The 27,917-nt window shown below is 51.0% G+C and overlaps 1 protein-coding gene across 5 annotated transcripts in view; it reads left to right on the plus strand.

The window, feature by feature from the left end:
• The window catches only part of PLCH2 (phospholipase C eta 2), a 188,550-nt gene that overhangs the window by 64,225 nt on the left and 96,408 nt on the right, over positions 1–27,917 (plus strand). Inside the window, exon 1 of one of the 5 annotated variants that reach the window (XM_077311137.1) lies at positions 24,215–24,422. The exons of the other annotated variants lie outside the window; for them this stretch is intronic. Coding sequence (XP_077167252.1) covers positions 24,380–24,422 — 43 coding nt within the window. The 5' untranslated portion in view covers positions 24,215–24,379. Of the gene's footprint in view, positions 1–24,214; positions 24,423–27,917 lie in introns of those variants that run through there. 5 annotated transcript variants of the gene reach the window in all.

Below are 27,917 nucleotides of genomic sequence, written 5' to 3' on the forward strand. Positions count from 1 at the left end.
TGAAGCAGCCTTATACGAGTCAGGCCACAGGTCTATCCGAATCAATCTTGTCTACTCTAGCAGTCTGCAGCTCTCCATGGGCTCTGAGCTCTCTATGGGCTCTGGCAGAATTCTTTCACATCACCTCCTCCCCCATCCTTGTAACTGGAGTGGGCAGAGACTGAACTGAGACTGGACAATGAGAGATATCCTGCTCCCTAATGATGAAGTCTCCTTTTGAAGGATTGACTCGATATCTGCACTTGTCAAAGGTAGATAAATATAGGTCCTTTGAGCAGCATTTTCACTGGCTCATTATTGGACAGATGGGCAGACTTCCCTCCAAATCCAACCCAGGGGCAAGAGGTGTCTCCCCCCCCCATTGTATTATATTTACCTGATGTCATTCTGTACTTACCCCTATGTTCTGTGTAAACCATCCTGAGCCGCAAGGGAGGGCGATATATAAATATAATAACAAACAAATAAAATGGCTAAGAAATGCCAGGTGACCCCAGCAGCTCTCTACTTGCAGGAAGGACAATTCTAGGTTAAGTCCACAGTTCCTTGGCTCAAAAGATTTGAGGTCCCAGGACTGGAAGGGTCCGTGGCTTGGATTGCACCAGAACCAGAGGGAATAGTAATGTCTGCTTCTGATGTTTTTTCTGGTAGTATAGGGTTGGGACTGGGTGATAGAGTAGAAGAACCAGCCGGAGTGTCCGAGGGGGTGTAGAGTGTCATATACATCCGAGGCAGGCCTGGCTGGCATCTTGCCATGGGCCAGTCAGGTCTAAGGGAGGCTGTCTCTGGAGGAGAGTCCTGAAGAGGGCGCTATTCCTCTACCATCCCGCCCCTTAGGTGGCTCCGAGCGAGCAGGGTGCCCAAGCGTGGTGTCGGAGGCCTGCGTCCCCCGACAATTAACGATTGTGTTTTTTCTTTTTCCCCGATTTGCATAATTGGAATGTAATATCTCGACCCGCTGTGCAGATAATTACAAGTTGAATATTTAACGAAGCCCTTCGTAATCCTTCATTGGCTGTGGCACGTATCATTAAGCTGTGTCTAAGGAAGTTTTGGCCAAAAGGGAATTGGGTCTGCCTTTGGTGGGGGCGGTTGCCGATGGGGGGTTTGCCAACACAGAAGACCCTCGGTGAACTACAATGCCTGAGATTCCACCCACCAAAGCATCCGTATTTCCCCAAAGGGAACTATTCTCGGTAGTCTGGAGAGGAGGTGTAATTCCCTCAGATCCTCCAGGCCTGCCCTGGAAAGTTGGCATCCCTGGTTCCTGATTTGCCGCTATCTTTCAGGGTGGTGAAGCTTGCTGTGCATTTGTGTGTTGGCAAGGGGTTGTCTCCACATTTGAGAAGGCCTCATTCTGTTTTGGGGCTTGGGTGGGCCAGGGTAAACCAAATACAGACCTGTCCACTGGCAATAATGATAGATATGTTCGTAAAATAAAGAAAAATGTCCTATTTTTGTAGTTTTCCTTGTTTCTTTATTCTAAAGTCCTAAAGTCCTAAAGAATAAAGAAACAAGGAAAACTCCAAAACTAGGACATCTTTCTTTATTTTAAGAACATATTTATCATATTGCCAGTGGCTAGGTCTGTTTCTCTCTGTTTGGGCCAAGGTAAACGCCACCTCCAGCCAGATAATAAATGACACCCTCGATTGAGCGTTTCCCAATCTTTGTTTGATCGGGTTGTGTTTTTTTGTTTAAAAAGAAGCCATCTTTGTTTCTGCTGGCCGCGCTTCCAGAACCGAGTGGCTGGAACGTTCTGCTGGTTCCTTCGGTCACGGCGGAATTGAGAATTATTATCTTTCTCAATTCACGAGACAGTCGCATCGGCCGGGCGATAAATCAAGCCGGCGGTTGTCGAAGCTTTATTATTTGGTGTGGTTTCCAGCCAAATCAAAGCAGTGGGGATGCCAGGGTGTTAATAAGTGTCAGACGCCGTGGTTTTATTGAAACATTCTAATTGAGCCCTGAAGCGAGGCCTCGGATCCTCCAAATATTATCAAGACGAATTTCATAGCGCCTCGTAATGGCCTTTTTGGGGGGCAGGGGGGCCCATTTGTGTGTGAAACGAGGGTCCAAATTTTTCAGAGCTTCCCTCCACGTGTAAAACAGTTTCGAAACCCAGGGGAGGGGGGTAACAGCGACGTTGGGGGTCATCGAACGAGAAAAACAAAACCTTTCACCCAGGAATTAGAAACCCCAGCCTGTGCAAATCATACATCTGCCACCGGGTGGGAGATCCCTCCGCAGCCGAGGAGGTTTAATGACTAATTAGGAACTAATTGACAAAAAATGTTTGCCGTTGTCAAAAAACCAAATGTATCGCGATCCATTTTTTGGTCTCAAAACTGCTGCGGGCGATAGGCAATTGATTTCGTGCCAGTGGGTGGCATCCTCCACTTCCCATCCTCTTGGTTCCAGGACAGACAATGAACACCTGGCAAAGTGGAGCCCTGGATCAGCCCCCGAGGTACCTGTGCTTTTTGGTGCTTGAGATCATTTGCCAACTACCTTGGAAACCTTGCATTTCAAGGTGAGGTATAAATGCTTTGAAGGTGGCATGGTATAACCCATCCTGGTCGGATCTTGGAAACGAAGTACCTGGTAGGGAGATGGCCAAGGAAAGCCCTGTGGAGGAAGGCCATGGCAAACCACCTCTGCTAAATTACCTACATTCTCTGGGTACTTAGCTTCCTTTGGCTTCCCACTGGGGAGAAAAATGGACAATCAAACCAGTCCTTCTGGATAACAAAGCTTATGGTCATCTGGTTTCCCAGTCACAGTACTGGGGGACCGTACGGTACTGGGAAGGCCTATCCATGGTACCACAGCATGGAGGGTTTCAAAATGGCGGCCGGGGAGAACCAAACTTCAGAGATCTGTAGCCTTGGAGAAAATGTCTGTTTGGAAAGTGGACTTTCAGGCCATATTCCTTCCTTTCCCCTCCCCAAAACCTGCCCTTGGAAGGCTGCACCCCCAAATCTCCTGGAATTTCCCAAAGTCCGACTTAACAAGCCCCTAGATGAGAGTTTGCTGCCTTGCAAAAGCTGCCCCCTTCCCCAATTCCACTGCCTGAGGGACGGTCTTCCTACCCCGGCTAACGCGAAAGCTGGCCATGTTTGCGATGCCTGCGATTGTGCGTGTTCCAGCACACATTTTGTCCACCGTGTGCGGAGTGGCTCTGAATCATCCTCACCTAGGGCTGGCGTAATCAATCACAGACCGATATCAGATGGTTTGGCGATGACAGCTCTGATCCACGGCAGGGCGGTTTGTCCGGCGTAGCTTGCGTGACGTCCCTTCGCTCCCGAGAGGCCATGGCAGCTGCTGCCTTCTGAGCTGACAGGTTCGTTCGGGCTCCCCCCCTCCCTCCCCCAGGTGGTTACGTAACAGATGTACTTTCCATCCTCGCACCTGGTGGCTGGAGTGCAGGAGCCAGCCATGTCTAGTATCCCGCTGGCTTGCCACCGTCTGAAGCCTGCCCCCTCTCATCCACCGTCAAAGGAAGGGTCACAGGCCATGTTGTAAAACTTACAGTGTGCGACTTGATGTTCCTAGGCCTGCCCACCTGCCCTTCCTCTGGCGAACTGCTGTTCGAAAGAGAATTTATCCATTCCTCTCTGCTGTAGTCCAGACCTGCTCATTTATCTCCCTGCAAACTCTGTCTCTCGCCTCGACAGCCTCACCGTTTCTTCTCCTGGCGAAACCGAAAGCTCGCTCCTGGCACTTTAAGCGTTAGTTGGCCCAATAAATCCAAGCCCTCCTTTGCTTGATGCATTTCCAGGGAACCAGGGTTTGGGTCGTGTGAGGCGATTGGAACCTAAGCTTAAAGGTTAAACGCTGAAAAGGGAGGCATAAAAAAAGCCCTGCGTTTCTTCTTTTTCTTTATCGCTGCCTTAATCAGAACAGAGGGAGCATACATAAGACGAAAGAACAAATTCGAGATCATATTAGGCAGTGCGAAATCAATAGCAACCTGTATTGCAACCAGATCAAAAAAACAAAAGGCCAAGGAAAAAATCTCCTCTTCGACACACAATATTGACTGCTGAAGAATATACAAAGTATAAAAATCCATTGCTTTGTTACCGCTTTTAGATCTTGGGTGTGTGTGTATTTTTTGGGTAAAGCAGACAGTTCAACACACCTGAAAACTTCTGTCTTTTGGAACGCACATTACAAATGATTTTAAGAAAGTTTCTAGGTCCCATGGATCATAGTTCGAGCTCAAAAATGCAAGGCGGAGGGAAGCCAAATGGAGCCAAACAAAGATCTTGGCAGGGGGCAGGGATGCATACTTCTGAATATCTCTAGCAGGATATACCAAAAAAAAAAAAAAAGGCTTCTTTCTTGCAAATTTGCTTCCGTTATTCAAGTCAGTGAGTCTGGACTACCTTGGCCCTGCTTTTGGGTTTGCAGCCTTCGGGCGATGCAGGGCAGGAAGATCCCTCAACCGCTTTGTTGCCAAGCTTGCACTTCTACAATCTTTTTCTTGCTCCCTCTGTGAGTCTGGGCTGCTTCCTTGTTCGGCTACACGTTTTGCCGCGGGTTTCTAAAATTAGCATCTTCCAGTGACCCAAAAGCCTCCCGGAGTCTGCGAGGGTCAGATCGACAAGAGAAACCGAGGATGAAAGAGGGAAGAAGGAAATCTGGACCCACAGCCTGGCCCCAACTTCTTCCCCAGCGCACAAATGCAGACGTACATCAGTAGGCCTGGGAGGCACAGTACAGAAGGGGAGAAGGCGGCTGGGGAACTTTTGCTTTAAAATGAGAAAATAAATTAAAAAAAAGAACCGTGCAAACGGTGATCATTGGCGTTTTTGCGACTGAGCGATGGTGCTGACCTTTTGCTTATGGATAAACCACCTGACAAATGGACCAAATCTCGACTAATTGACATTTTGCTCTTTCATCACAAGGATTATAAATAACCCCTGTACCTTGCCCGAGTAAATATGTCTCTGCTGTTGTTTCGGGAGCAGATGCGGATTCTGGCCGGGCTACCATCTCAGACGGGGGCCATCTAATCCAGTACTGGCTTCCTCCGGACAGTAGCATCTCTCCGGGTTCTCCTTCCTGGTTTTCAGGAAACGCTTGGCTGGGAGAAGAAAAGTGTCGGAAGAAGGCGTCCTCCTCACACAAGCGCCGATTGTGGCCCTCTGGTTTCCTAAAGGAGTTTCCAGCTCCGTGGAGCCTGCTGAGGCAGGGACGGCTTTATCTTCCCTGCCCTGCTATCAATCTATATTGCAGCTCGTCCCCAGCCGCTGCCAATTGGGGTGCATTAAGCAGCCGCAGCAGTCCAGAGGAGCGCTGCGCATCCATCTCCGGGAGGTGTTTGCGTCACTCCAGACTCGCCTCTCTGCCAGAGCAGTTCAACTCCTGGGGTCAGCCTGTCCCCAAACGTGTGTCATAATTCTGGCAATGGGCAAGTGCCATATCTTGAGAAGTTTGCAATTCATCTTTCCCCCCACACATGCGGAGAGGTAAGCCACTTTGAGCCTCCTTCGGGTAGGGAAAAGCGGCATATAAGAACCAACTTCTTCTTCTTCTTCTTCTTCTTCTTCTTCTTCTTCTTCTTCTTCTTCTTCTTCTTCTTCTTCTTCTTCCAGGCCTACGGCTGAGGCCAGGAATTACGTTGAGATTCTGGCCTCCCTCCCCAAAACCTCAGCCACGCCTTCACCATATCTGACCCTGCCGCCCAGGGAAAGCGGTGCTGTAGAATGTTTTAAAATACCAGCTATTGCCTCATCGTTTTTATATATGTTGACACCCAGCCTGAACAATAAAAGCGGGAACAAAATACCCCAACCTGTGTGTACAAGCTGGGAACCTTAAAGGTTGAGCAGCGGAATATACCAAATGGAGCCTCGCCTGCCGCTAGGAAAGCTAGATCTGTTCTGGGAAACAACTGGAGATTTGGGAGCAGGGGTGGCCAAACTGTGGCTCTCCAGAGGTCCACGGACTACAATTCCCATGAGCCCCTGCTGCAAGCAGGGGCTCATGGGAATTGTAGTCCATGGACCTCTGGAGAGCCACAGTTTGGCCACTCCTCCTCTAAAGCATCCATTTCCTCCAGGGCAGCTGATCTCTGTAGCGTGGAGATGGGGCCCCCAGGAGACCCCCAGGCCCCGCCTGGAGGCTGGCACGACTGCATGATTTACCACTCTAGCCACTACTCAACACCAGCTTCCAACACCACTCTCAATTCTACGCTTCTCGAAATTTTCTGCTGTAATTTCCCCAGCGACTTCCCCTGTGTTTTGTTTTTACAAACCTGCTGCAGATGTCTCCGGCGGGCCCTTCCCTCAAGTCCTATCCCAACCAAGTCAGAGGCCAAGAAGGGAGATTCTCTGGTCCAACCCTTTCCCTTCCCTTCCTTTTTTTTTGGGGAAAAAAAAACTTTCCCCGGGACTTAAAGCCGCTCAAACGCAAGCCCTGCCGTTTAATAGGTTTACCGGGGACACCTCCCTCCCATGTCTAATGACTTTAATATAGCAAAAGCAGCTTTGCCCATTGTTTGAGATCCATCGTCGACGTAGCCACAGTTTGGCTAAGCCCCATCTTGGCACGGCTTGCCGGCAGCACGAGGGTCCCAGCGTCTTCTTCGCTTCTGTTTAACCTCCAGGGTTTCTCTGCAGTTAGTTTCCCTTGGCGGAACCGGGGAGGGAGGGGGAGAAATCGCTAAATTTTTAAATACCTGCCACGTTTGGTAATTCAGAAGCGTGTTGCGCTAGGTTCTCGTCATCCACCAGGAACGCCCCCTGCTGTTGCTTGCTTGCTGCGTCTTAGAACCGCCACTGCCGGAACGGCTGCAGGCAGGGAATGTACACAATAGTTGCAGCAAATGTCCCCCCCCCCCGCTCCCCCCGTCTGAGAAGCCGCATTGCACCTTCCGGACATTGATCTACACAAGCGGGTCTCTCCCCCTTTGCGGGATCCTCATTGCGTTTCTGACGTGGTTCTCTCCTCTCTCGGCTTTATGCGCCCAACAATCCCACAAGGTAGGTGCGTCCGAGAGAGAGTCAGTGGCCTGAGGTCACCCAATGAGCTTCAAGGCTGACTGGGAGAGATTTGAACCCAGGATGTACAAATAAGTGTGTGTGTGTGTGTGGGGGGGTGTTTGCCCGCTGGGATGGAGACGCGTTGAATGCGGAAGCTCCCTGGTTCAATCTCAGACGTGACCAATAGTAGGTGAGCCAGCTTGGTGTCGTGGTTAGGAGTGTGGACTTCTAATCTGGTGAGCCGGGTTTGATTCCCCACTCCCCCACATGCAGCCAGCTGGGTGAACTTGGGCTCACCACAGCACTGATCGAGCTGTTCTGACCTAGCAGGAATATCAGGGCTCTCTCAGCCTCACCCACCTCACAGGGTGTCTGTTGTGGGGAGAGGAATGGGAAGGCAATTGTAAGCCGCTTTGAGACTCCTTTGGGTAGAGAAAAGCAGCATATAAGAACCAACTTTTCTTCAGTAATATAAGAACCAACTCTTCTTCTTCTTCTAGGTGATGTGAAAATCCTCTGTTGGTATCTCATGAAGGAAATCTTTCGGGGACTGAGATAAATAGAATTGCTTGGAGTATTAACCTACAAGCTTTCCCTCTGGTTCCCTAGCATACCTGTAACATACTGAGCTGCCGAACTCTCTGTTTGTGAGATGGTGTGCATTTTTGCACGTCTTCCATGCTTGGGAGGGGCACCTGTAGGTTTAACATCTTTCAGATTTGCGCCATTTAGCACAGGCCCAACAAGTGCCGTGGGGCTGCAGGCCTTTCCCCCCTCTCCGCCCGCCCTCCTTGTGGCACTTGGAAAATTGATTTTTCACTGTCAAGAACAGACCTGCTCGAGATGGATTATTTAATCACGGCCCTCGGGGGAAACATTGACTGTCTCTAGAGGAAAATCAGACCAGAATCCTACAATGCATGGAGGCAGAGCCCAGAGTGTGGGAGAGCAAACAGCAGGATGTATTATTTTGCTTTAGACGACTGTAAAACAGGGAGGGCTTTCCAAGGCGGAAGCACAGCACCAAAGAAGGCTGGGGTATAACTAATTGGTTGGGTGCATGAAGGGAGTAGGGGAAAAGGTACAGGATATCTTTGAAGAACTGCAGACCATCGAGTTGCAACTGATGTATGGAGACCCCTGGGCTATGGGCTTGTCAAGGCGGAGGATAAGTAGAGGTGGCTGGCCATGACCTGCCTCTGCCAAGCAACCCCTGAGATTCGGCTAAGCTGGGCTGCCAGGCTGCTAGTGCTTCCCCTTTGCCTTACGCAGACCCCGCAGGGACAAAAACAGAGGCTTCCTCAGACAAGAACGCAGACAGCCTCGGGAATGATTTACCAGCTGAAGCTTCTCATCTGAGTGTAGGTGTGTGTGTTTGTGTGTTTGTGTATGTGTGTGTGGGGGGGTCATGCGGATCTTTTTGGGCCAAAAGGCGAAAGCCTCCTTTTTTTTTTTTTTTAAAGGCGGTCTCACGAAACTGACAATAAGGGCGGGGGCTCGGGGTCTTGATCGCCTGGCTTAGGGGTTCCCAAGCAAACCGTTGGGCCTGCACTCCCTTGCTGCCCCCTCCCCCCTTGCCTGGCTGCCGTGCACAGAGGCGACCTGTCTTCAGGTAATCAACACGGAGCAAATGACTGCTGGGAATGCTTGCCATCTCCGCAGAGGCCGCGTAAATTGTGAATGGCAGGAGAGAGGAAGCTTTCACTTAGCCCTTGTCGCTTCTGTGGCAGCCTATTAGGCCCCGGCCGAAAGGAATTGGATAACTTGGGCTGATTCCATTAGCGCGTTGTCCGACTGGTAGGTGGGCAGGCTGAGTGGCCGGGGAATAATGGTAAAAGCCTTCCTCTTCTTCTTCTTCCTCTCCCTCTCCTCCTCCTCCTCCTCCTCCTTCTCTTCTCCACTTCTCCGCCTCCTCTTCCTCCTCTCTGGCTAATAGATTTCCCAGGGAGTCTGTTGTAGGGAGAGGAAGGGTAGGCGATTGTAAGTCGCTCTGAGACTCCTTCAGGTAGAGAGGTCCGAACCTTCAGCTCTCTTCTCTTCTCACTTGTAAGCTTTTAGCTTTTGGTCGAGCTTTTCATAGCATCCTCCCCCCCCCCCACCCATACATACACCTGAACCCACCTCTGGCATCTTAATGATGCTTGGGTGGCGCAGACTGAATTGCAAACCGGACGCAAAGTAGACCTATCGTATGGTTGCCTTGCCTCTCCATCTCTTTATGCACAGGAGTGGCCGACCTGTGGAGCTCTGAATGTCCATGGACTACAACTCCCACGAGCCCCTGTCAGCAGCATGATGGCAGGGGATCATGGGAATTGTAGTCCATGCACATCCAGAGAGCCAATTTGGCCACCGGGTGACAATACTCATTATCCCCAGCCGGGCAACTGGCTTGTGTGAATAGGCCCCTGATGCTGAGAGGGCCAGTCTTCATGGGCAGCTTTGGAGAAAAGAGTTTTGTCGGCGATTCCACAAGTCCTTTGCACAGAATACAGGAGAAAGCTGGAGTCCAGCCCTGCCAGTGGTGCAAATGTAGACAGAACAGCTATGCAAGGCGAACTGACTTCCTTGAGACACTGCTAGTAAGTGTCACCTTTCCTCCCACAATTTTATCATTTCTTCCTTGCCTTTTTTAAAAAAAAGGCAGTTTGTTCTTTTTACCAAAGGTGTCCTGAGGCTTCTCAGGAAAGTCAGCGAGACGCGTGATGTGACAGCTACATTAAATGGGCAGCTCGTCCCCCAGGTCAGTCTGGCAGGACGCGCTCTTGGTCCGAACTCCTGGGGGCGTCCTGAGACAACCCCCCTCCTTTGGCTGTCACTGAAGGATCTAATAAAGGAGGAGATTGCAATGGGGGACCTGGGCAGCTTACTATTCTCGGCTTGAAAATAACCTCATTTGGGCCAAGGAGTGATCTGTCTTTATAGAAACCGGGGGCGCAGTTTATTTATCTTCTTCCCCATTGTGTGGCAGCCCCGGTGGCTTAAGAGACGGACACCTGCCTCTTTGCATCTCTCTGTACCTCAGGCACTTCTGTCGGGGATTGATTTTTCATCCAGTGTTTCCTTTCCTCTTGCCTGTCAACTGTGCTGGCATTTCCTGTGTGCTTTGCAGGGCCCTGGAGCCAACCAATGGCGGTGCAGTCCTAAGGGGAGTTGCCCACCCTGCCTAGTGCATTGAAGGCAACGGGCTTAGAAGAGCGCGACTCTGCTTAGGAGTGCGCCGTTTGGTCATCCGTGCAGCCTTGGGATTCCCCCCTCCCTGTGTTGAGAGCGCCACGATTGACGTTTCCCCAGGCATAGTGTAGGACTGCTTCAAGCCATCACACACAGTCACACACACACAGAGACGGTTGTCTAGTTCCTGTGCGAGTTCTAGAGGATATTCACTGCTGAAGTTGGGCATTCGACCGGTCAAGCTATGGCCAAGTGTTAACGTTGTTAGAACAGAAAGGCTAATTGAATCGTCAACAGATGCTGCTTGGAGAAACAAGCTGGCCGGTTTCATAGATTCACGATAAGAATGAACTTTTGAAAGAGCGGGAGTGAATGTACATGGATTGTGGGAGGCAGTGACCTTTGACTGCTTACGTCTCCCTCTGGAAAGGTCAACCGAGTGATAGCGGTTGTCCAGGAGGAGCCAAATGGTCCCTGGTTTTGGCAGGGGCAAGTAGGACTCATCGTAGGCAGTTGGGTGGTTCCATGTGCCCCGGACTTCCAACAATGGCGAAATGCCAGATGGTGCATGGAAATATACCGGGGAGAGTGAAGCTGCTGTTCCTAATTTCATTTACAGGGGAAATTCTGTACAAGATAACCGAAAACGCAATGAAAATAATTCAGTTTGACTCTTGAAGGGAGAAGCACAGCCCAAGCGGGGATTTTGTGTCTGAAACAGCAAAGATTCAAAATTCTTTTAGATACTAAAGGAGCTAATTTAATTCTCTCTGCATTTTCCCGTTAATGTTTTCTCGAAAGCCTGTGGTCTCCCCCAAATTTGCTGAAACATGTGCGGTAACCCTTGGTGGCCACTGATCTTCTTGTGATTTTTTTTAATACCTGAGGGGCATCCATGGTGATTCCTTACGAGCTCCCGTTGAAGAGATTACGGGCCAATTCGAAATGTGTACTGAAATGCCTCAGGAAATGTGAAATAAGATCTCGAGGGCTTTGGGCAGCTGGGGTTTCTTTAAATAGCGGCGCAATTCCTCTGGAATAATTAGAACTGTCCATGGTGCTGAGAACATTAGAATTTTATCTTCTCTGCAACTGGCCCTTTCAAAGCATGAGAACATATCAATTGGCGGCATCAACCTACGTTTTGGGCCTGGGAGAAAGGGTCCCAGCTGCCTGCTTAAGGTATTATTAAGTCACGGCCCCTCCCAGACTCTTAGGTGATGTTGCACCTGATCTCCTGGAAGGAAACTTTTGTCTCCAACGAGCAACAAAGGAACAGGTCAAAGTGATTCATCTTTTGTCAGCTTCCCCATTGTTTCTATAAAAGGCCAGTTCTGCAAACATGAGGATGGCATTTGCAAGAGGTGAATCAATGAGGAAGTGCTTTGTCTGTTACAAACTAGGCCCCCCTCCCAGGGGCGGGGGTGGAAGAAGCGTCAATAAGCACACAGAGGGGGGTCTCCAACGCGGGCCCTGTTGTGTCCTCCTGGATGGGCCCTGTTGTGGGCCCTGTTGTGTTCTCCTGGATGGCCCTGGATGTCCCTTCCAACTCTATGATTCTATGATTCTAAGTGGTGGCTGGAAGTCCCATCAACTCACAGCTGTCTTACAGTGACCTCCTTTGGTCTTCAAGGCAGGAGACGATCAAAAGTGGTTGGCCATGACCTGTTTCCATGCAGCACTCCCAGATTTCCTTGGCGGTCTCCCATCCCAGGGTTGGCTCTACTTAGCTTCCGAGATCTGGCCATGTTTTTCTTCTCCTTCTACCTGCGGCAACGTTCTTTGTGGAGAGGTAGGACAGCATGGTGGGCTTGCAAGGAAGGCCGGGGGGGAGCCTCTGCAAGGCTGTCACTCGGGGCAGATGTTGAGCAGTGAAGCCGACTTTGTTTCCTGTTCTACGCAATGTTAATTGCTTGGCCTCCCCTTGGCTCCGGAACCATCTGCTCAAAGCTAAGCATGTGCCGAGGTTCGACAAGTTCACGGAACGAATGGATTTTGCAAAGAGAAAAGAAAAAAGAGAGGGGTGAGACAACACACTGCACTGCGAGTTGAAGGAACGAGGGTGGGAGGAGGTCAGAAGGAAACGCTCACGGAGTCTCTTGTCAAACCATCAATAGAAGCACAGGACAATGGTTTATTTTTAGAAGATGACGGCGAAGAAGAAGAGGTGGTTTTTTTTATACCCTGCTGTTCATTCAGGTTGACAAATTCCTTGGGACTTGGGGGGGCGGAGCCTGTTGGGTGGAATTTGGAGAGGGGAGAGACCTCAGTGGAGGACATAAAAGTCCACTCCCCAACACTGCCAGTTTCTCCAGAAATCCTGTAATCTGGAGCGCGCTTGGAATTCTGGGACCTCTCCAGCCACCCCTTGGAGACTGACATTGGTAGCCAAGCACTGCAATGAGGGATGGGGCCAAAGTGACAAGAATGCAGCAGCTCCTTTCGGTTCAGGACTTAATGCAGAGCGTTTCTGGCAGCTCCTTGGCAGACGTTCATTTGTCTCCAAGACAGGCCTTTGGTATCTCCGTTCTCCAGACGGTTATTTGTCATCCCGGTGGAAGAAGGATGCCACGTTCCAGGGTGGGCATCAGGTTCAAAAAGGCGCCTGCTGCGGAAGGGCCTGGTCCCAAGGAGGCCAGCGGATTGCTTGGCCGAAGAGGAGGGAGGGGCGGGGAGCAGGGATCTGACCTACTTTCACAAAGGCATATGCAAGAGACGAGAAAACACAGGAGGTTTTGTTGGCTGGCTGTTTTGGCGGCCGTCCTTCACCTGCGCTGCGCATAATAGCACACTGGAACGCTAGAGGTGGACAGGAGGCCGGTCCCCAAACAGCGAGAAACAAGCTCTGGAGCTTTCGAAGCAAGGCTTGTTTCCTCCACTTGAGAATCTCCCCAGCCCAAGTCCAAATTGGCTGCTGCAGTGTTCTGTTTCTATTAAACCTGCAAAGACAGCAGGAGAGGAAAGGGACTTGCTGGGAGGGGGGGGAGAGGGAGCAGCAGAGCTGTGACAGGTTTCTCAGCTGCATCCTCTGACTTGAAAAATGCAGATGCCCCCTCCTGAACCACCTCCAGAAAGGCAGCGTCTCAGTGACTGTAGGCTGGGGGGCAGTGGCACTCTGCACATGTTCAGAGGCGCCATGATCTCAGGCATGCTTTCCATTGCAGACGTTTCAGGGGTACTCGTGTCGGTCTGCAACAGAACGGCCAGATTAAATTCTTAGGGACCAACCGGATCCCCTGGAGTCGAGGTTTCCCAGAAGCAAAACTCCCATAAAGAGGTTCTGTTTTGCTATTTGGTAGTATTTTATTTTGTTTTGGGTTTTCTTGACTTGAGTTTTGTAGCGTTGGCCATAAGTGAGAGGATACATCCATTCATGGAAAGCCGTTGCCTTCGGTTCCGAAATTAGTTGTGTGGCGCTTTTTAAAAAGAAATGATGGAGGATTCTTAATGTTCCGTTTTCATTCCAGAAACAGTGTCAGATTCCTGAAATTTGGGCAGGAAATTGAGACAAAGGGAATTTCGGGAGTGTCATTGGTTCGGTGACCCCTCCCCAATCCCCCTCGCCTCAATTTCCCCCTGAAGTTCGGAGTTCTGAAGTTGTTTCTGAAACGAAAAGGGAACCTTGAAGAAACAAGACCCTTACCTGTCTTATTAAAAGCAGGAAAGTCATTTGTGCCTCAAGACTAAACTGCTGTAATGTGTCTTGGGTTGGGGCTGCCCTTGGAAACTAGCTGGAAGATTCCGGTAGCTGCCTGCTTCTCATTATGCAGGATCGCCCCTCCAAGTAACTTTTCAAAGAGCTTGTGAACCTGCTTTTGGTAGCTTTGGGGGAAGTGATTTCAGATCCTTCACAAGAGAGAAGCCATGGGTGTCTTTGTAGAAGAGTTCAGGTGCAAGGAATCGACACCTGGTCTCCTTCACATCATACCAAGTCCTCTGAGCCTTTCACTGGCTCCCTCGCAGTAACCAAGAGCAATTAAAGACCAAGGTGTACACTTGCCAAGTAATGAATTAAGTTCTCTTTCCTGGCAAGATAAAGATCTTCATTATTCTTCATTTAGGTAATTAAATGAAGCAGTCATTCTCCAAAATGGACTTTCCCAGTCATTTTAAGCAACCTAAGGTAAAACAAATACTCCCCCCCCCCCATCTTTTTCTCCACGGCTCGGTTTTCTTGGAGTCGGAAGAAATATTTCATCAGGTCATTTCTTCTAGTTCCCAGGGACAGACCTTATTTCCCCATCCCTGATAAATCACGGTCTATTTTTCCTCTCTTCGGAAATGCCTTGTTAAAATATTTTCAGCTGTCATTCTGCGGAGTTTAGCTCTCTCCCCTGGTCGCCAGTCCTAAATCTTAGACAGGGTCCAGAAATACATCTCGCGCTGAGTTCTCACATGAATATCGATGTCTGCATAGGAACGCCGAGTTGCCGAGTGGTGCATCACCAGTCGCTTTGCTCACGATGCTGTCAAAGCTCCCTTTTCAATTGGTAATAACAGAATGGGCGGAAAACTGAACATGGGAGCCAGCGTGATGTCGTGGTTAAGAGCGGCAGCTTCTAATTTAGCAAGCTGGGTTTGATTCCCCGCTCCTCCTCCACATGCAGCCAGCTGACTGACCTTGGGACAGTCACAGTCCTGTTAGAGCTGTTCTCAAAGAGCAGTTCTGTCAGAGCTCTCTCAGGCCTACCAATCTCACAGGAGGTCTGTTGCGGGGAGAGGAAGGGAAGGAGATTGTAAGCCTCTTTGAGACTCCTTCGTGTAGTGAAAAGTGGGGTACGAAACACCAGTTCTTCTCCTTCTTCTTCTAAAGAAGCACACACCCTCCCCAGTATCAAACAGAAGGGGTGACACACTGGCAGCCCCCCCCCCAATTGGTAAAATGATGGAAGATAAGGGATATCCGAGGCTGATTCTCTTCTCCCGCCTCCCTGAGCGCCCTGTGATCTGCTTGCTGCACTTTTACTACTCAGCACTTCTGCACAGAATAATTCTGAGCATCATTTTTTAAATTTGATTTCTTTCTGCTCGGTGGATATATATTTTTTTGCCCCTCAAGGACCTCGCGTGTATATATATATATATATACATATTCTTTGCACATTCCCTTGTTGTCTCCTTTTGTATCGTGAGTGGCAAGAACAGCGCCGTGTCGAGTTCTAAAATCGTAATTTTTGTTGAGGTAGGCAATCATATTTTTGTCTTCAGCAGATCATTCAGAGTAGTTTTCCCTGAGGGCTTCAATGCAGGTTACAAGGAAGGCCAAGAAAGTCTCAGAGGATGTTGAAGAAAAGTTCTTGCTGCAGAAATACAATTAGAGGGGGGAAGTGTACTCTTGATTTTCTTCATTCCCTAACTCTTCTCTCTCTCTCTCTCTCAATTTATTCTCCTAGGACAGGAGTAGTCAAACTGCGGCCCTCCAGATGTCCATGGACTACAATTCCCATGAGCCCCTGCCAGCGTTTGCTGGCAGGGGCTCATGGGAATTGTAGTCCATGGACATCTGGAGGGCCGCAGTTTGACTACCCCTGTCCTAGGGCATACCCACAGCAAAGACTTGAACAGGTTTCATAGTCATCTCTTTCCCCCATAAAACCATTAAGGCCTCCTTTCACAGAGAGGTCTAAGGCTGTCTAGGGAGACTCTCCCTTCCCTAAACTACAGTTCCCAGAATTCTCAGCGGGGAATCCATGACAGTTATGAAATTGATTTAAACTTGCCGTGTAGCTAGGCCCTAGTGGACCCTTTCAGAATGGCATTTGGCGTGTCTTGTCCTGCCTATGAAAGCTGAAAATTAACCCACCTATTTGGCAAGACAGACATTGGCCCATTCTTCCATTTTGTCACAAAGTTCCTGGCTGTTATTTTGCTTTGCAGACTTTTGCCCGTTATTATTATATTTTTTTTAAGTTGTCCCTTGCATTAGAAACGGCGTAGGTGCACTGGTAACTATGGGAACCGAAAATCCCGTTGGTCTGTCTGTGGAACACATTGATGGGGGGACAAGTTTTGTGACACCCACAGATGACAAAAAGGAGAGAATTTATAGACGGGTTTGAAACTGTGCCATCCGTGGTGTGAAAGGGAGGAGTGATGGAGAAAGGACTGGGTTATTGCCATGCTGTATGCAGCGTAGGGTTTCCTAGCTGGAAAAAGAGTTGGCTCCATGCTAGCCTGATCCTGCATTGAGCAGAGGGTTGGACTAGATGACCTATATGGACCCTTCTCACTCTACGATGCTCTGATTCTCTGATTCATGGGTCCTTGGACATTAGTGGTGTGCAAATGTTCCCTGATCCATTTCTCCGTCCTCCCCCACTACATATTTAATTCTGAGCATGGCCACAAAATGCGGATCAAAAAAATAACAACAAAAAACTATAGTATCTGATTCTGAGCCTGGCCTCAGAATGTGGATCAAAAAGTCCACAAACTGAGGCTATGTACAGATAGTGGGGGACGTGCCTGCAAACCTGGGGCAGAAAGATCGGAAAAGTAAAGGAAGGAAAAAAATCCCAAATGGCCGAATTTACAGGGGTGGGGGTGAGGAATGAGATCTTGTGAAGCTACTTTGCAAGATCTGAGCCACCATTGTGGGGGGGTTGCCTAGCAACTCCATACATTCAGCTGTGGCAGGGATGGAAGGCAGTGGCAGTGGCATGGGAAGAGAGGCAAGGAGAAAGAGACAGCAGGGACGGCGCTACGGCAATGAGGAAGACAGCAGCAGCAAGGAGGAGGAAGTAGAGACCAGCAACGGAGAATGTCCCTTTGCTTGCTGAGCCTCACTCATTCACTGATATGTCTGCACACAGTTTTGCATCCCTGGTTTGATGCTCCTAAAAGAGAAGTCAAATTTGAAAAAGGAAGTCAGGTCAAAACAACAGGGATGAAGGATCTGAAATCATCTCTCTCCAATATTTGGGTGAGCCTCCCTTAATTCTCCAAGGGGGGGGGGCAGAGGGACAGATCTTGGGAATGGAGATTATCCGGCCCCTCCCACAGATGTCCATCAAAACATGCGCTAGTGCTTCTAATGCCTCTGCCCTTGATACCGTCCCTGACCAAAACCCATAGTGCCTCTTATTCCATTACCCGCTACTTTCCCCTGCCTGGTGACCCCAGCCATTATTGTATTTTAAGTAATCATCATATTTTAATACAATGCTTAATCTCCGGTTACGCAACCTGGAATTTAGGTTGCCAGTCCTCATTAGCACAGAGCAGAGCATCTATTACCAGCCCCTGGAAGGCTTGTTTATACCTGACGCAACCGGGTGGATTTTTCAGAGTGGGAATGCAGGTTCGGGGCAGGATTTGTTTTCCTCTTGGAGTTTGTGGTCCGTTTTACGGGCTGCGTAATTCGCTGGCACTTCTCTGCGGCACCTCTGCCTTCTGTCCAAAGAACATCACAACTACCTTGTAGGATTTGGGCTGAATGTCTATGCACTGTATTTACTGCAGTTCTGAGATAGTTATTCCTGAGAAGTTCGGAAGAGGGTCATAGGTGGCAGGTGGCTTTCTCCAGCCATCATCTCCCAGCAACCCATTAGGAAGTGTGCATTTGACTTTGGTGCACAGGCGTGTCGATGCCTGTGCATGGACATGCAATGCATAGTCAGTTCTGTGTGTGCATGCATGTGCCCTGAAGCATAAGAATACTACAGTGTCTGGAGAACATTTTAAATGTTCAGAATGCTCTGAAACCTATGTTGCCAGCCAGCCTTCCATTGCAATGCTCCTATTTAGAAGCTGGGTGTATTTAAAAAACAACCACAAGATACCTTTCTCCAAGGACTCCCTGGTTGCAGAACTGAGGGGGAGAGCGTGTGGCTTTCTTAAGACCACTTGGGAGGCTGTGGGTGAGATGAGATTGGAACTGGTGACCTCTTAGCCTCCAGCTGTTGAGCAGGGGGTTGGACTAGATGGCCTGTATGGCCCCTTCCAACTCTATGATTCTATGATTCTATGATTCTTAGCTGCAGCCGGCCAGAAGCTCACAAGTGAGGTATGAAGGTGTTTCCTTGGTGTTTGTCTCCCAGCACCTGGCATTCAGAGGCACACTGCCTTTGAACATGGAGGTTCCATCAATCAAGTTTAAAACCCACTGAAAATCTGACGCTCTGAACTTTATCCCGCTCTCTGTTTGCAGAACTGCTTCTGCCTCGGGTACATAATAAGCGGCTTATGGCATCTCCAGCAAGGGACTTCCAAGGGACGGGAGAAGGACAGGTGGTTGGCCATTGCCCTCAACCCCAGAGCCTTCCTTGGTGGTCCCCCATCCAAGACCTGGCCCTTCTTAGGTGCTGAGGTCTGGCAAGATCGAGCTATTCCATGCTGACTTCCCCAATTCTTCCTTGGGGTAGTTGTGATAATTGGATTTCGTTTCACCACTACGTTCAGGGGCAGAGAGTCCGTTCCTTCTCCTGTGCTTTTGCCCCGGCCCCCGGCAGCAGCTGCTCTTGGCCCAGGTATCCTCCCCTCTCTCCTTCCGATCCTCCTTGCTTCCAGCAAGTCGAAAATGCCACGCCTGGCCGGTTTGAAAGACTGAAGGAATGATGGAAAGTGAAAGATCCATCTCACCCTCCTTTCCAGGGTGTGTGGAGCCGTCATGGTGGGCAAACTCCACATGGCCTTTGGAGCCAAGGAGTTGGAGGTGGCGGATCAGGCCGGTGGCACGCATGGCTATCGACGGCAATAGGGCCTGGTGGCAAAGCAGGTATTTGAGGGTGCTCCTGAAAGTGCTGTGGCTCTTTCCAGAAGGAAGACCGAATCTCCTTGCTCTAAATCAGGGGTGACCAAACGGTGACTCTCCAGATGGTCGTGGACTACAATTCCCTTGAGCCCTTGCCAGCACGGCCCTTGGCTCATGGGAATTGTAGTCCATGAACGTTTGGAGAGCCACAGTTTGGCTATCCCTGCTCTCAACGGTTGTAGGTCCCATGGCTACGATTGACCAGTCTGGCTTGGGATAAAGTGGGACCTGGGATCTTTTTAGGCGACAGAGACGAGCTCTCTCTCTGGCTGCTTTGGAGGTTGACTGCACCAAATCCCGTCCACTCCCAGCTCCACCCCCAAAGTCTCCCCGTATTTCCCACCCCAGAGCTGGCAACCCCATCCCTGGCTGGGTCTACATTTTCTTCTGAGAACTCCGCTCGACATGACTCCCATTTTGGGTCCTTGCTCTTCACCTCTTCGATGGCATTTGAGACAAAAGAACGAGGTGTGGATGATCCACTGCAGGGTCAGGGTATTTCAGTAGAGCAACCCCCCCCCCCCCGGAGATTTGATAGCCCAGGCTAGCCTGATGATGTCAGATCTCGGTGGCTAAGCAGGGTCAGCCCTGGCTAGGATTTGGAAGGGCGACCTCCAAGGAACACCAAGGTCGTGATGCGGAGACGGACAAGGGCAAGCTATTCTCTGAACACCTCTTGCCTGGAAAGCCCCTCCAGGGGCTGGTGGTGACTTGACGGCCCTTCCCACCATCGCCACCAGGAGAATCTGGGATGGTCTTTCATCGCTGTGCCCGAACCCCGCTGAGTTACACAAGCTAGCCAGAAAAACCCCTGACAAAGTCTGGAATCTTTCCTCCCCCAGAATGAATAATGGGATATGTGCAGAATCTCGATACTCTTTTTTTTCCCTCATCTTTTTTTTTTCAATAGTTGTTTGGCAAAAGAAACACGCGCCAGCTTTATTTAACAAACACAATCTGGGAAATAGCGCCATCCCCACCAGGAAGCCCCCCCTGGAATCGGGAGGGTTTGAATCTTCTCCCGATAGGAACAAGGTCGAAAGTTTAGGCTGTTTCTTCCCCCCCTCCCTTCCCCTCCTGCTGAGCTCTCCAAGCGGCTTTGAGGTTGCTCATTCTGAGTCTCACAAGGGGGTAAATACCGTCTTTCTGATTTTACGTCGTGCTGTGGTTTGCCGAGCCCGCGGACCACTTAGAAGGCTAAGCGTTACCCAAGGTCCCCCCGCAAATCGCGGCCGTAAATTCCAGCACATTTCTCTCGTGGCGGAAATAAAGAAAAGCAAGGAAAGAAGACAGAATGTATTTAATATCCTTCTCCGGGAGAAAAATAAGTCAAAGAGCCAGGCATGGGATGCAAGAAACCATGCAAATCTACTTGGCAGGAAAAAAAAGCACATCAGGTTTATGTTTGCAAGATGGGGGGGAATAGACTTCTGTTGCAGACGCAGGTGAGCAAAAAAAAAACTGAATCCAGGAGACAGAGAGAGAAAGAGAGACAGAGAGGGAGAGAGAGAGAGAGAGAGAGAGAGAGAGAGAGAGAGAGAGAGAGAGAGAGAGAGAGAGAGAGAGAGAGAGTCCATCATATGATGTGCTTTTAATAGCTCTTCCTCCCTTGGCATGATGGATTCCGAATTTGCATGCGCATTCTCTCTTGACATATTTCTCCGGTCACTTTCTGCAGGAAAGAGAACCGTTTCACTTGGAGCGCTAACAAGCAAGCCCCCTCCTCTTTGGAGACGGCCCGCCGTGGCCCAGTGGGGAAAAGTATAAATACAAAACATCAGATTGGTTTCTTTTGCTTCATCATAAGTTCTCCACAGCATGGGATTCTTAAAAAAAATGGTTTTGGGAAGAAATTAATTTGGCGTAAAGGCCCCAAATCAGGTCAAAGAGAGCCGAGAATGACTGCTTTTGGGTTTCTCTGGTTTTTAGGTATGGAAATGGGGGGGGGAGAGAGAATATGAATAACTTGAGTTTTAAAGAAGGGCGTGGGAAGGGGAGGGTCTCTGGGGTGGGCATTTCCACAGCTCTGCTTCCTAACCCTATTCTGCATGATGGTGCCACTTCTGGGGTTTCTCGAAACCTGAAGAATGCTTCAGGGGGTTTCTCAACAGTGAAAAGTAGAGAAGGGTTGCTGTCAAAGAAGGTGGGATTTTGGAAATTAACCCCCCCCCCCCCGGGGCCTGTCAAGTTATCATTTCGGCTGACGCGGTTTATCTTCCCATCCATTTTGTCAACTGCTCCGTCATCAGGCAGCCAAATGATGATTAATTGATGGTATTTCAGTCTCAAAAGGCAAAGCTCAGTAAAAAAAAAAAAGAACCACCCAGAAAGAACATTGACAGGATCGGAATTTTAAAATGAATGACCGATATCAGGGGGCGCCCTGCGATTTCTGGACGAGACGCCTGAATCGCAGAGACTGGCGCAAAAGGTATAAGCTGCCACTGGACCGTCCCACGATGGTTTCAGCTTGGCATCCTCTTGTCCAGCTGGCGAGTGAGGAATTATGTAGCTCAGCCATGGGGTCAAACAGGAGCAGGGCTTCGTGCTCGGCCTCCTACAAGGCCCCCGGGGTGCTGAGATGTGGCATTCCTAGAAACGTTCCCCAGCTGTCTTCCCAGGTCTTCCTCCCAGGGTGGTTTTCTATGGAAAGTGAGAATTGGAAGTGCTGAGTTCATGTGCCTTTTTACTCAAGACGATGTGCTCCGGTATTTGCAAGGATCGCCACCAAGGTGAGGCGTTCCTCACACCCCAAATTCTCTGATGGCTTTTGATTGACCGTCCAGGCCAGCTCCTCCTCCCCACTTTCCCTGCTGCTGCTTGGTCTGCAAGGTGTGTGGGGCAGGCTCGATGGCCAATCACAAGGGTGAGAAAGCCTCTTGGCCTTCTCCCTTCCTCTCTTCCTTCACCTTCACCGCACAGCATGTTGGATGGAGGTTCACTACTGCCCCCATTGAACTATGGGAAATTTCCTTTGGACTCAAGCCAGGCACCCTAAGATCTACTTTCCCCAGAGGCCCTGAAATGGTATTTGTGCTTGATCTCTGGGTGAGATGGCCTGAGTTTCTCAGTTGCCCTCTTACGTCTTTGGAGACCCGATTTGCAGAGGGGAGAAATAAAAAACGGATGTGCTTGATTCTGTGAAGGCTCAAGGGGGTGGCAGGTGACAGTGGATGAGCGACACGGTTGTGAGTGACCTGCACAGTGCAGGGGGTTGGACTAGATGACCCAGGTGGTCCCTCCCAACTCTGTTATTCTGTGATCCTATGGTTTAGATTTGCCTGAAATCTGGGGTTGTTTTCGACACTGCTTACAGTCACTTTCCCCGCCGCTGTCGTCCCTGGAAGGAAACAGGGTTTTTATAACTCCAGATTCTCCACGCGTCCTTCCACGTCCTTCCACGGAGCTTCTGTTTACTGCTGATTCTGCAGAGCCCCAAATAATGAGTATAGTGAGGTGAGCCAGGCTGGCTGATAAATCCCGTCAAGAGCTTGCCGTTAAAAAGGCCCAGCCAAGGTGTGCGAGGCAACTAAACAAAGGCCGGCCCCAAAGGGGCTGGGGCAATGGGCGTTCCGTACAGGGATGGGTTGCTGGGGAGATGCTTGTAATGATGCCACGCTCAGGGGATGCAGGCTGGGAGGACCAGAGCAGGTAGAAACAGCCGCAGGGCAGCTCCTGTGCCAAGATCGTCTGTCTGATGGGCCTTCCTCCAGTTAGGGGGTGGCACCACATGCACACTGGCACCAGGCAGCGGGCATAAGGCTTTGCATGCCCCCCTCCCTTGGAAGAACCATGTCAAAGGGATTTCGACCCATGGTCCTGCAAACAGCTGCATCGGGACTTAGCAGATGCTTATGCCAGCGCCAATAACTACTGGGAACGTTGGCTGGCCCTCTTCCCATTCCTTTCCAGTTACCGCGCCGTGGAAAAGAGAAACTGAGGCAGCTTGCCAGCTCCCTTCCCCTGAAAACATCGCCAGCGACTCAATAGTCTGCAAAGAGCTTGCATTTTTCAGATTTGATGCCCCCCCTCGCATCGGGGAGAGGGTTCGGCTTCGAGGACTGAGGGGGAACAGCCCCAAATGGCAGCCTTTTCCACGGAGAGAAGGCCTTGTGCTCTGAGTTTTCCACGGAGAGAAGGCCTTGTGCTCTGAGTTCGAGTGCTGGCGAGATCCGGCCCTCCAGATTGGAAGAGCAAATCTCCAGGGATTTCTCAAACAAGAATGGTCAACCCTTGGAGGGGACGGCCTAGTGACGTCAGCCAGTGACACTTGCCTGTATTTTCAGCCTAGATTACTGAGGATGGTCTGGGAATGCCTCTCCAAGGTCACCTGACTGGCAGAGTAGAGAAGATTCTGGTCCGTGCTGTTTGCCTCACAGTGGTTCTGTCCTCCAGAGATTCTGGAGTTTTTTTTTGGGGGGGGGAGCATCATTTGGGCGTGGAATTGGGGCCGCTGTGGGTGGGCAGGTAGTTGGGAGTTTCCTGCATTCTGCATGGAGTCGGACTAGATGACCCTGGAGGTCCCTTCCAACTGTGATTCCACAGAGATCAGTTCCCTTGTAGAAAATGGCGGGTGGACTGAGGCTAGCCGCATGACCTTGGGCCAGTCAGAGTCCTTTTGGAGCTCTGTTCTCTCAGGGCTGTTCCTACCGAGCTCTCTCAGCCCTGCCTACATCACAGGGCATGCGTTGTGCAGAGAGGGAAGGAGAAGGTGTTTATAAGTTGCTTTGGGACTTCTTTGAGTAGTGAAAGCCGGGTATTAAAAAAAAAACCCAGCTCTTCTCTTCTTTAAATGGATCATTTCAACTCCTGGTTATTATTATTATTTTTTGCAGGGGTGGGGAAGGGATTTTTGTGCCGGGGAGGTGTGAAAACATACCGCCGAGTTTGTTATTTATTTCAACCGGGAGGGACAGGTATCAACAGGGTGCGCGCCTGTGCGCCTGCAGTGCCAATCTGGCGACAGATGTCTCTTCCATGGAGCCTGTCCCTTGAGGGGGGGGGAAGAGGGGGGGATGCAACACTCGATTAGGCACCTGCTTGTCACTGCACCCCCCCCCCCAAAATGAACTTGAGGTCCTCCTTGCCGGGAGAGCAGGCAGCAAAGGGTTAATGGCCCATTCTCCCAAGTGGCTGATCCCCGGAGCCCGGAGAGGAAGGGGCTGGTGAAATCCCCGGAGGCTTCAGTGCACCGATTCCTCCCCTCCCCTCACCCTACCCTACCCCTCTCCGCTTCTCTCTCCCTCTCTCTCCCCTACCTGTCGCGACTGAGCCTGGACCAGCCATGAGCCCGGGCAGGCGAGGCAGCACCTTTACGGAACTTTCTGCCTGGGCGTCGGGAAGCGATCTTCCGCATGCCTGACAGTCTGTCCAGAGATGCTCGCCGTGGCTCAATGATGCTCCTCGCCACCGGCTCCCCCCTGGTCCTCCGCCTCGACGCTCCGGCTGGAAGATGGATGATCTGAACGCCGTGAGATGCCTCAGCCCGGATCAAGGTAAGAGAGGGATGCTGGCCGTTCCCTCCCTCCTGCACCTTCCCTTTTCATCTCCCCTCCCGAGGCCGGTGCTGGATGGAATGCAGTGATGCCCGGCCAAAAATCTCAGCCCCGGCCAAAAATCTCAGCCCCGGGATCCAGAGCTTCAGGGGAGAGAAGCCACCGCTGCCCGGCTGACTCTTTTCCAAGGAAACTTGGGCTTTCCCCCAGGATTGCCAACTGACGCCTCCCCCCACCCCCCAAAGAAAAGGCACGCGCTCCCTGGAGACGCCACGGCAAGTCTCTGGCTGTCGGAGAAGCAACAAGGCAGAGCCAAAGTTCCTCTGGCAGCCTGCGCGCTTTCCAGCCGAACGAGAGGCTGTTTCCATTTTCAGCCCAGGCTCTTTGCAGACCCAGCCGCCGGGGAGAGAGACAGAAAAGAAAAATGCATCCTCCCCCCCCCCCCCCCATCTTGGAGCCAGTCTGTCCTTGCATCGGAGACGGTTTCTTAAAATTACACTCCATCTCCTTGGCATCAGAAGGCTGGGGTTCTGGAGACAGGCTGGGAATGATACCCCCCCCTCCCCCAAATCATCGCAGCCCTCCTGGGAAATGACCCCCAGCGTCTTCCTCCCCCTCCCACCCCTGGGAATTGTCTGTGCAGAGCGATTTTGCCGGCCTCAAAGAGCTGGGGGGGGGGGCCGAGGGAGAGGCAGGTCACCTTCCGGAGCGTCTGCGGACACCTTGAGAGATGTGCGTAATTCCAGGGGAAAGTTGGGCGGCCGAGAGCCAGGAACCGCAACCGGTTGGACACCGTCACGTTGCAACCGTGAGCCAAGCAGGCCCGGAATAATCAATGGCCCTGCCTTTTCATGCCTTTGAAGGAGCCATGTGGGGTGAGCATGGTTTTGCAGGAAGCAGGAGAGGTGTCATTGAGAGGCCCGTGCTCCTGTGAGGCGGGGGGGGGGGCGGCGATACTCTCCCTTTTTTTTTTTTTTTTTAAAAGACCTTTCTCTTTTTAGCACCTTCCTTTGTAGTTGCCACCTTCCATCCGGAAGGTGTCGGTTCCGTGCCTTCCTGTCAGCTCTCCGTATCTGTGAAGTCAGAGTCAGATGTGTGATCTCTTAGGGGCGTTTGCTACGGCCCATTGGAAAGGGATGAATGAGGCATGATCCAACTGAAGCCCAGAATGCCCTGTTCCATCCCTCCCCCCTCCCCCCATTACTTCTCCCCCCACCAGCGGGGTCAACCGGGGTAGTGCGTTGGTCAAGAGCAGGGGTAGTCAAACTGCGGCCCTCCAGATGTCCATGGACTACAACTCCCATGAGCCCCTGCCAGCGAATGCTGGCAGGGGCTCATGGGAGTTGTAGTCCATGGACATCTGGAGGGCCGCAGTTTGACTACCCCTGGTCAAGAGCCATGCGGAAAACCTGGCTTGATTCCCTGCTTCCCCTCCATAAGCTGCGTGACGCTGAGCCAGTCCCGGTTCTATTGGATATCTTTCAGTCTCGGATGCCGCGGCCTGTCCCCACGAGCTAACCTGCCGCTTTATGCAGGCTGTCATTCATCTCTTCGCCTTCGGTCCCAGCTGTCAGCTTTGCCGGCGTCAGGCAGGGGAGCTGCCTGCGGTAGGGCGAGGAGGCGTCTGCCTCGATCAATCCATCTCTCTCCAGAAAGGGGTCGGGATCTCGCTCTGAATATATGACCCAGCAAGTGTCGGGTCCTTCTGGCTTCCTGGTTTGGCCAAAGGGCCCTGTGCAGGAGTGAATGGAGGATGCTACCAAGGGGCTTGTGGCAGATGGGCTGGGGTGGTTTTGGAGAGCGCTGCAGGGGTTCCACTGTGGGTTTTGGGGAGCAGAGGAATGATGGGTTCCACATCCCATAAAGCCACAAAGCCACAAAGGCATGGGTCACATCATGGCACACCGGGGAGAGGAATGCGGGAGCGTTAGGACATCACAGGTGCATCAGTAGAGCAGAAGGGACTGGCAGGGTTTGAAGCTGTGGCATGCCGGTCATGCTCCGTCTGACCCCAAAATGGGCCAAAGTTGCATTAAGGAGTTGTGAACCTTGGCGTGGAGCCAAAAGGGCAGGGGACTTGGAAGAAACCATTCAGCCCTCCTTTCGGCTGGCTCTCCTAGCAAACGGAATCTCGCGTAACCAACATTTCATAGACCAAAACGTGCTTATGATTTCCTGCAGGCCCATGCAGGATCGCTGGGCAGGGGCCTCCTTCCCATTTGTCTCGGTGTGAATCTCATGATTGCGTTTAGGGTGGCTGCAGCTCCATTTCACTCAGCAGCATTCACTTTCTGGGCCGAGGGTTGTGGGGGGGAGGGGGGGCGACATCAGCCTACTGCCTCTTTGCATCCATGCGCAGACATCTGTGCGCCACCAGAGGGTTCACCCAGGAGGCAACTGACATCCAAAGAGCTTTTGTGCACGGTGCGTGCGCATGTTGATAAGCCGCCCCTCTCCTCTCACTGTAAGCCCCAAACCTAGACAATGTTTTTAGCTGCTGACAGGTACAAGGAATTAAGGGGCTGCTTTTGGTGGATCGGGACAAATGGGACATATGTCTCTTTATGTTAAGCGGTACTGAGACGCCACTAAATACCTGATTCTGCCAAGCATCGCCCCCACACACCACATGCCCTTGTCCCTCCCTGAACCCACCCGATATTTTTTTAATTAAAAAAGGTTTTCGGGGTGGGAAACCTGCGTCACAGTGCAGGACTCTGTGTGCACAACTCCACATCTGTTTCGGATGTGGAAGATCCTAGTTGAGTTCCTTAGTGCCTTCTGTCCAAGGATTCCAGGTGGCAGGTGTTCAGAAGGTACGTTCTCTAAACCCATCACCCTGCACAGCCCCTCATGGTCAGAGCAGGTGATGTGGAGTTAGAGGAGCTATAAAGCAGTTTGTACATTCATGCATGTGTACCTTGAAATTTCAGGCTTTGTTAGAGCCTGTTTGGTATAGTGGTTAGGAGTGGTGAGCCGGGTTTGATTCCCTGCTCCCCCACATGCAGCCAGCTGGGTGACCTTGGGCTAGTCACAGCACTGATAAAGCTGTTCTGACAGAGCAGGAATATCATGGCTCTCTTAGCCTCACCCACCTCACAGGGTGTCTGTTGTGGGGAGAGGAAAGGGAAGGCTACTGTAACCCACTTTGAGACGCCTTCGGGTAGAGAAAAGCGACATATAAGAACCAACCTTCTTCCTCTTTTTCATTGGGGATTGAAACATTCTCAGTGCTCAGGCCTCCAGCACAGCCTGCAGAGAAAGCGGCTTTATACGGAGTCAGACAAAGGTCCATCGAGGTCAGTATTTTCTGCTCAGGCCGGCAGCAGCTTTCCAGGGTCTCTAGCTGAGATGTTCACCTTCACCTTCTCCACTGGAGATGGCGGGGATTGAACCTGGGGCCTTCTGCATGCCAAACAGGTGCTCAACCACTGAGCCACGCCCCCTTCGCAACATCTCCACTCATTATGTTTCCGGATCTCAGGTTGCGTAAAG

Source organism: Paroedura picta, chromosome 15 (genome assembly GCF_049243985.1).
Source record: "Paroedura picta isolate Pp20150507F chromosome 15, Ppicta_v3.0, whole genome shotgun sequence".
NCBI classification, from domain to species: Eukaryota; Metazoa; Chordata; class Lepidosauria; order Squamata; family Gekkonidae; genus Paroedura; species Paroedura picta.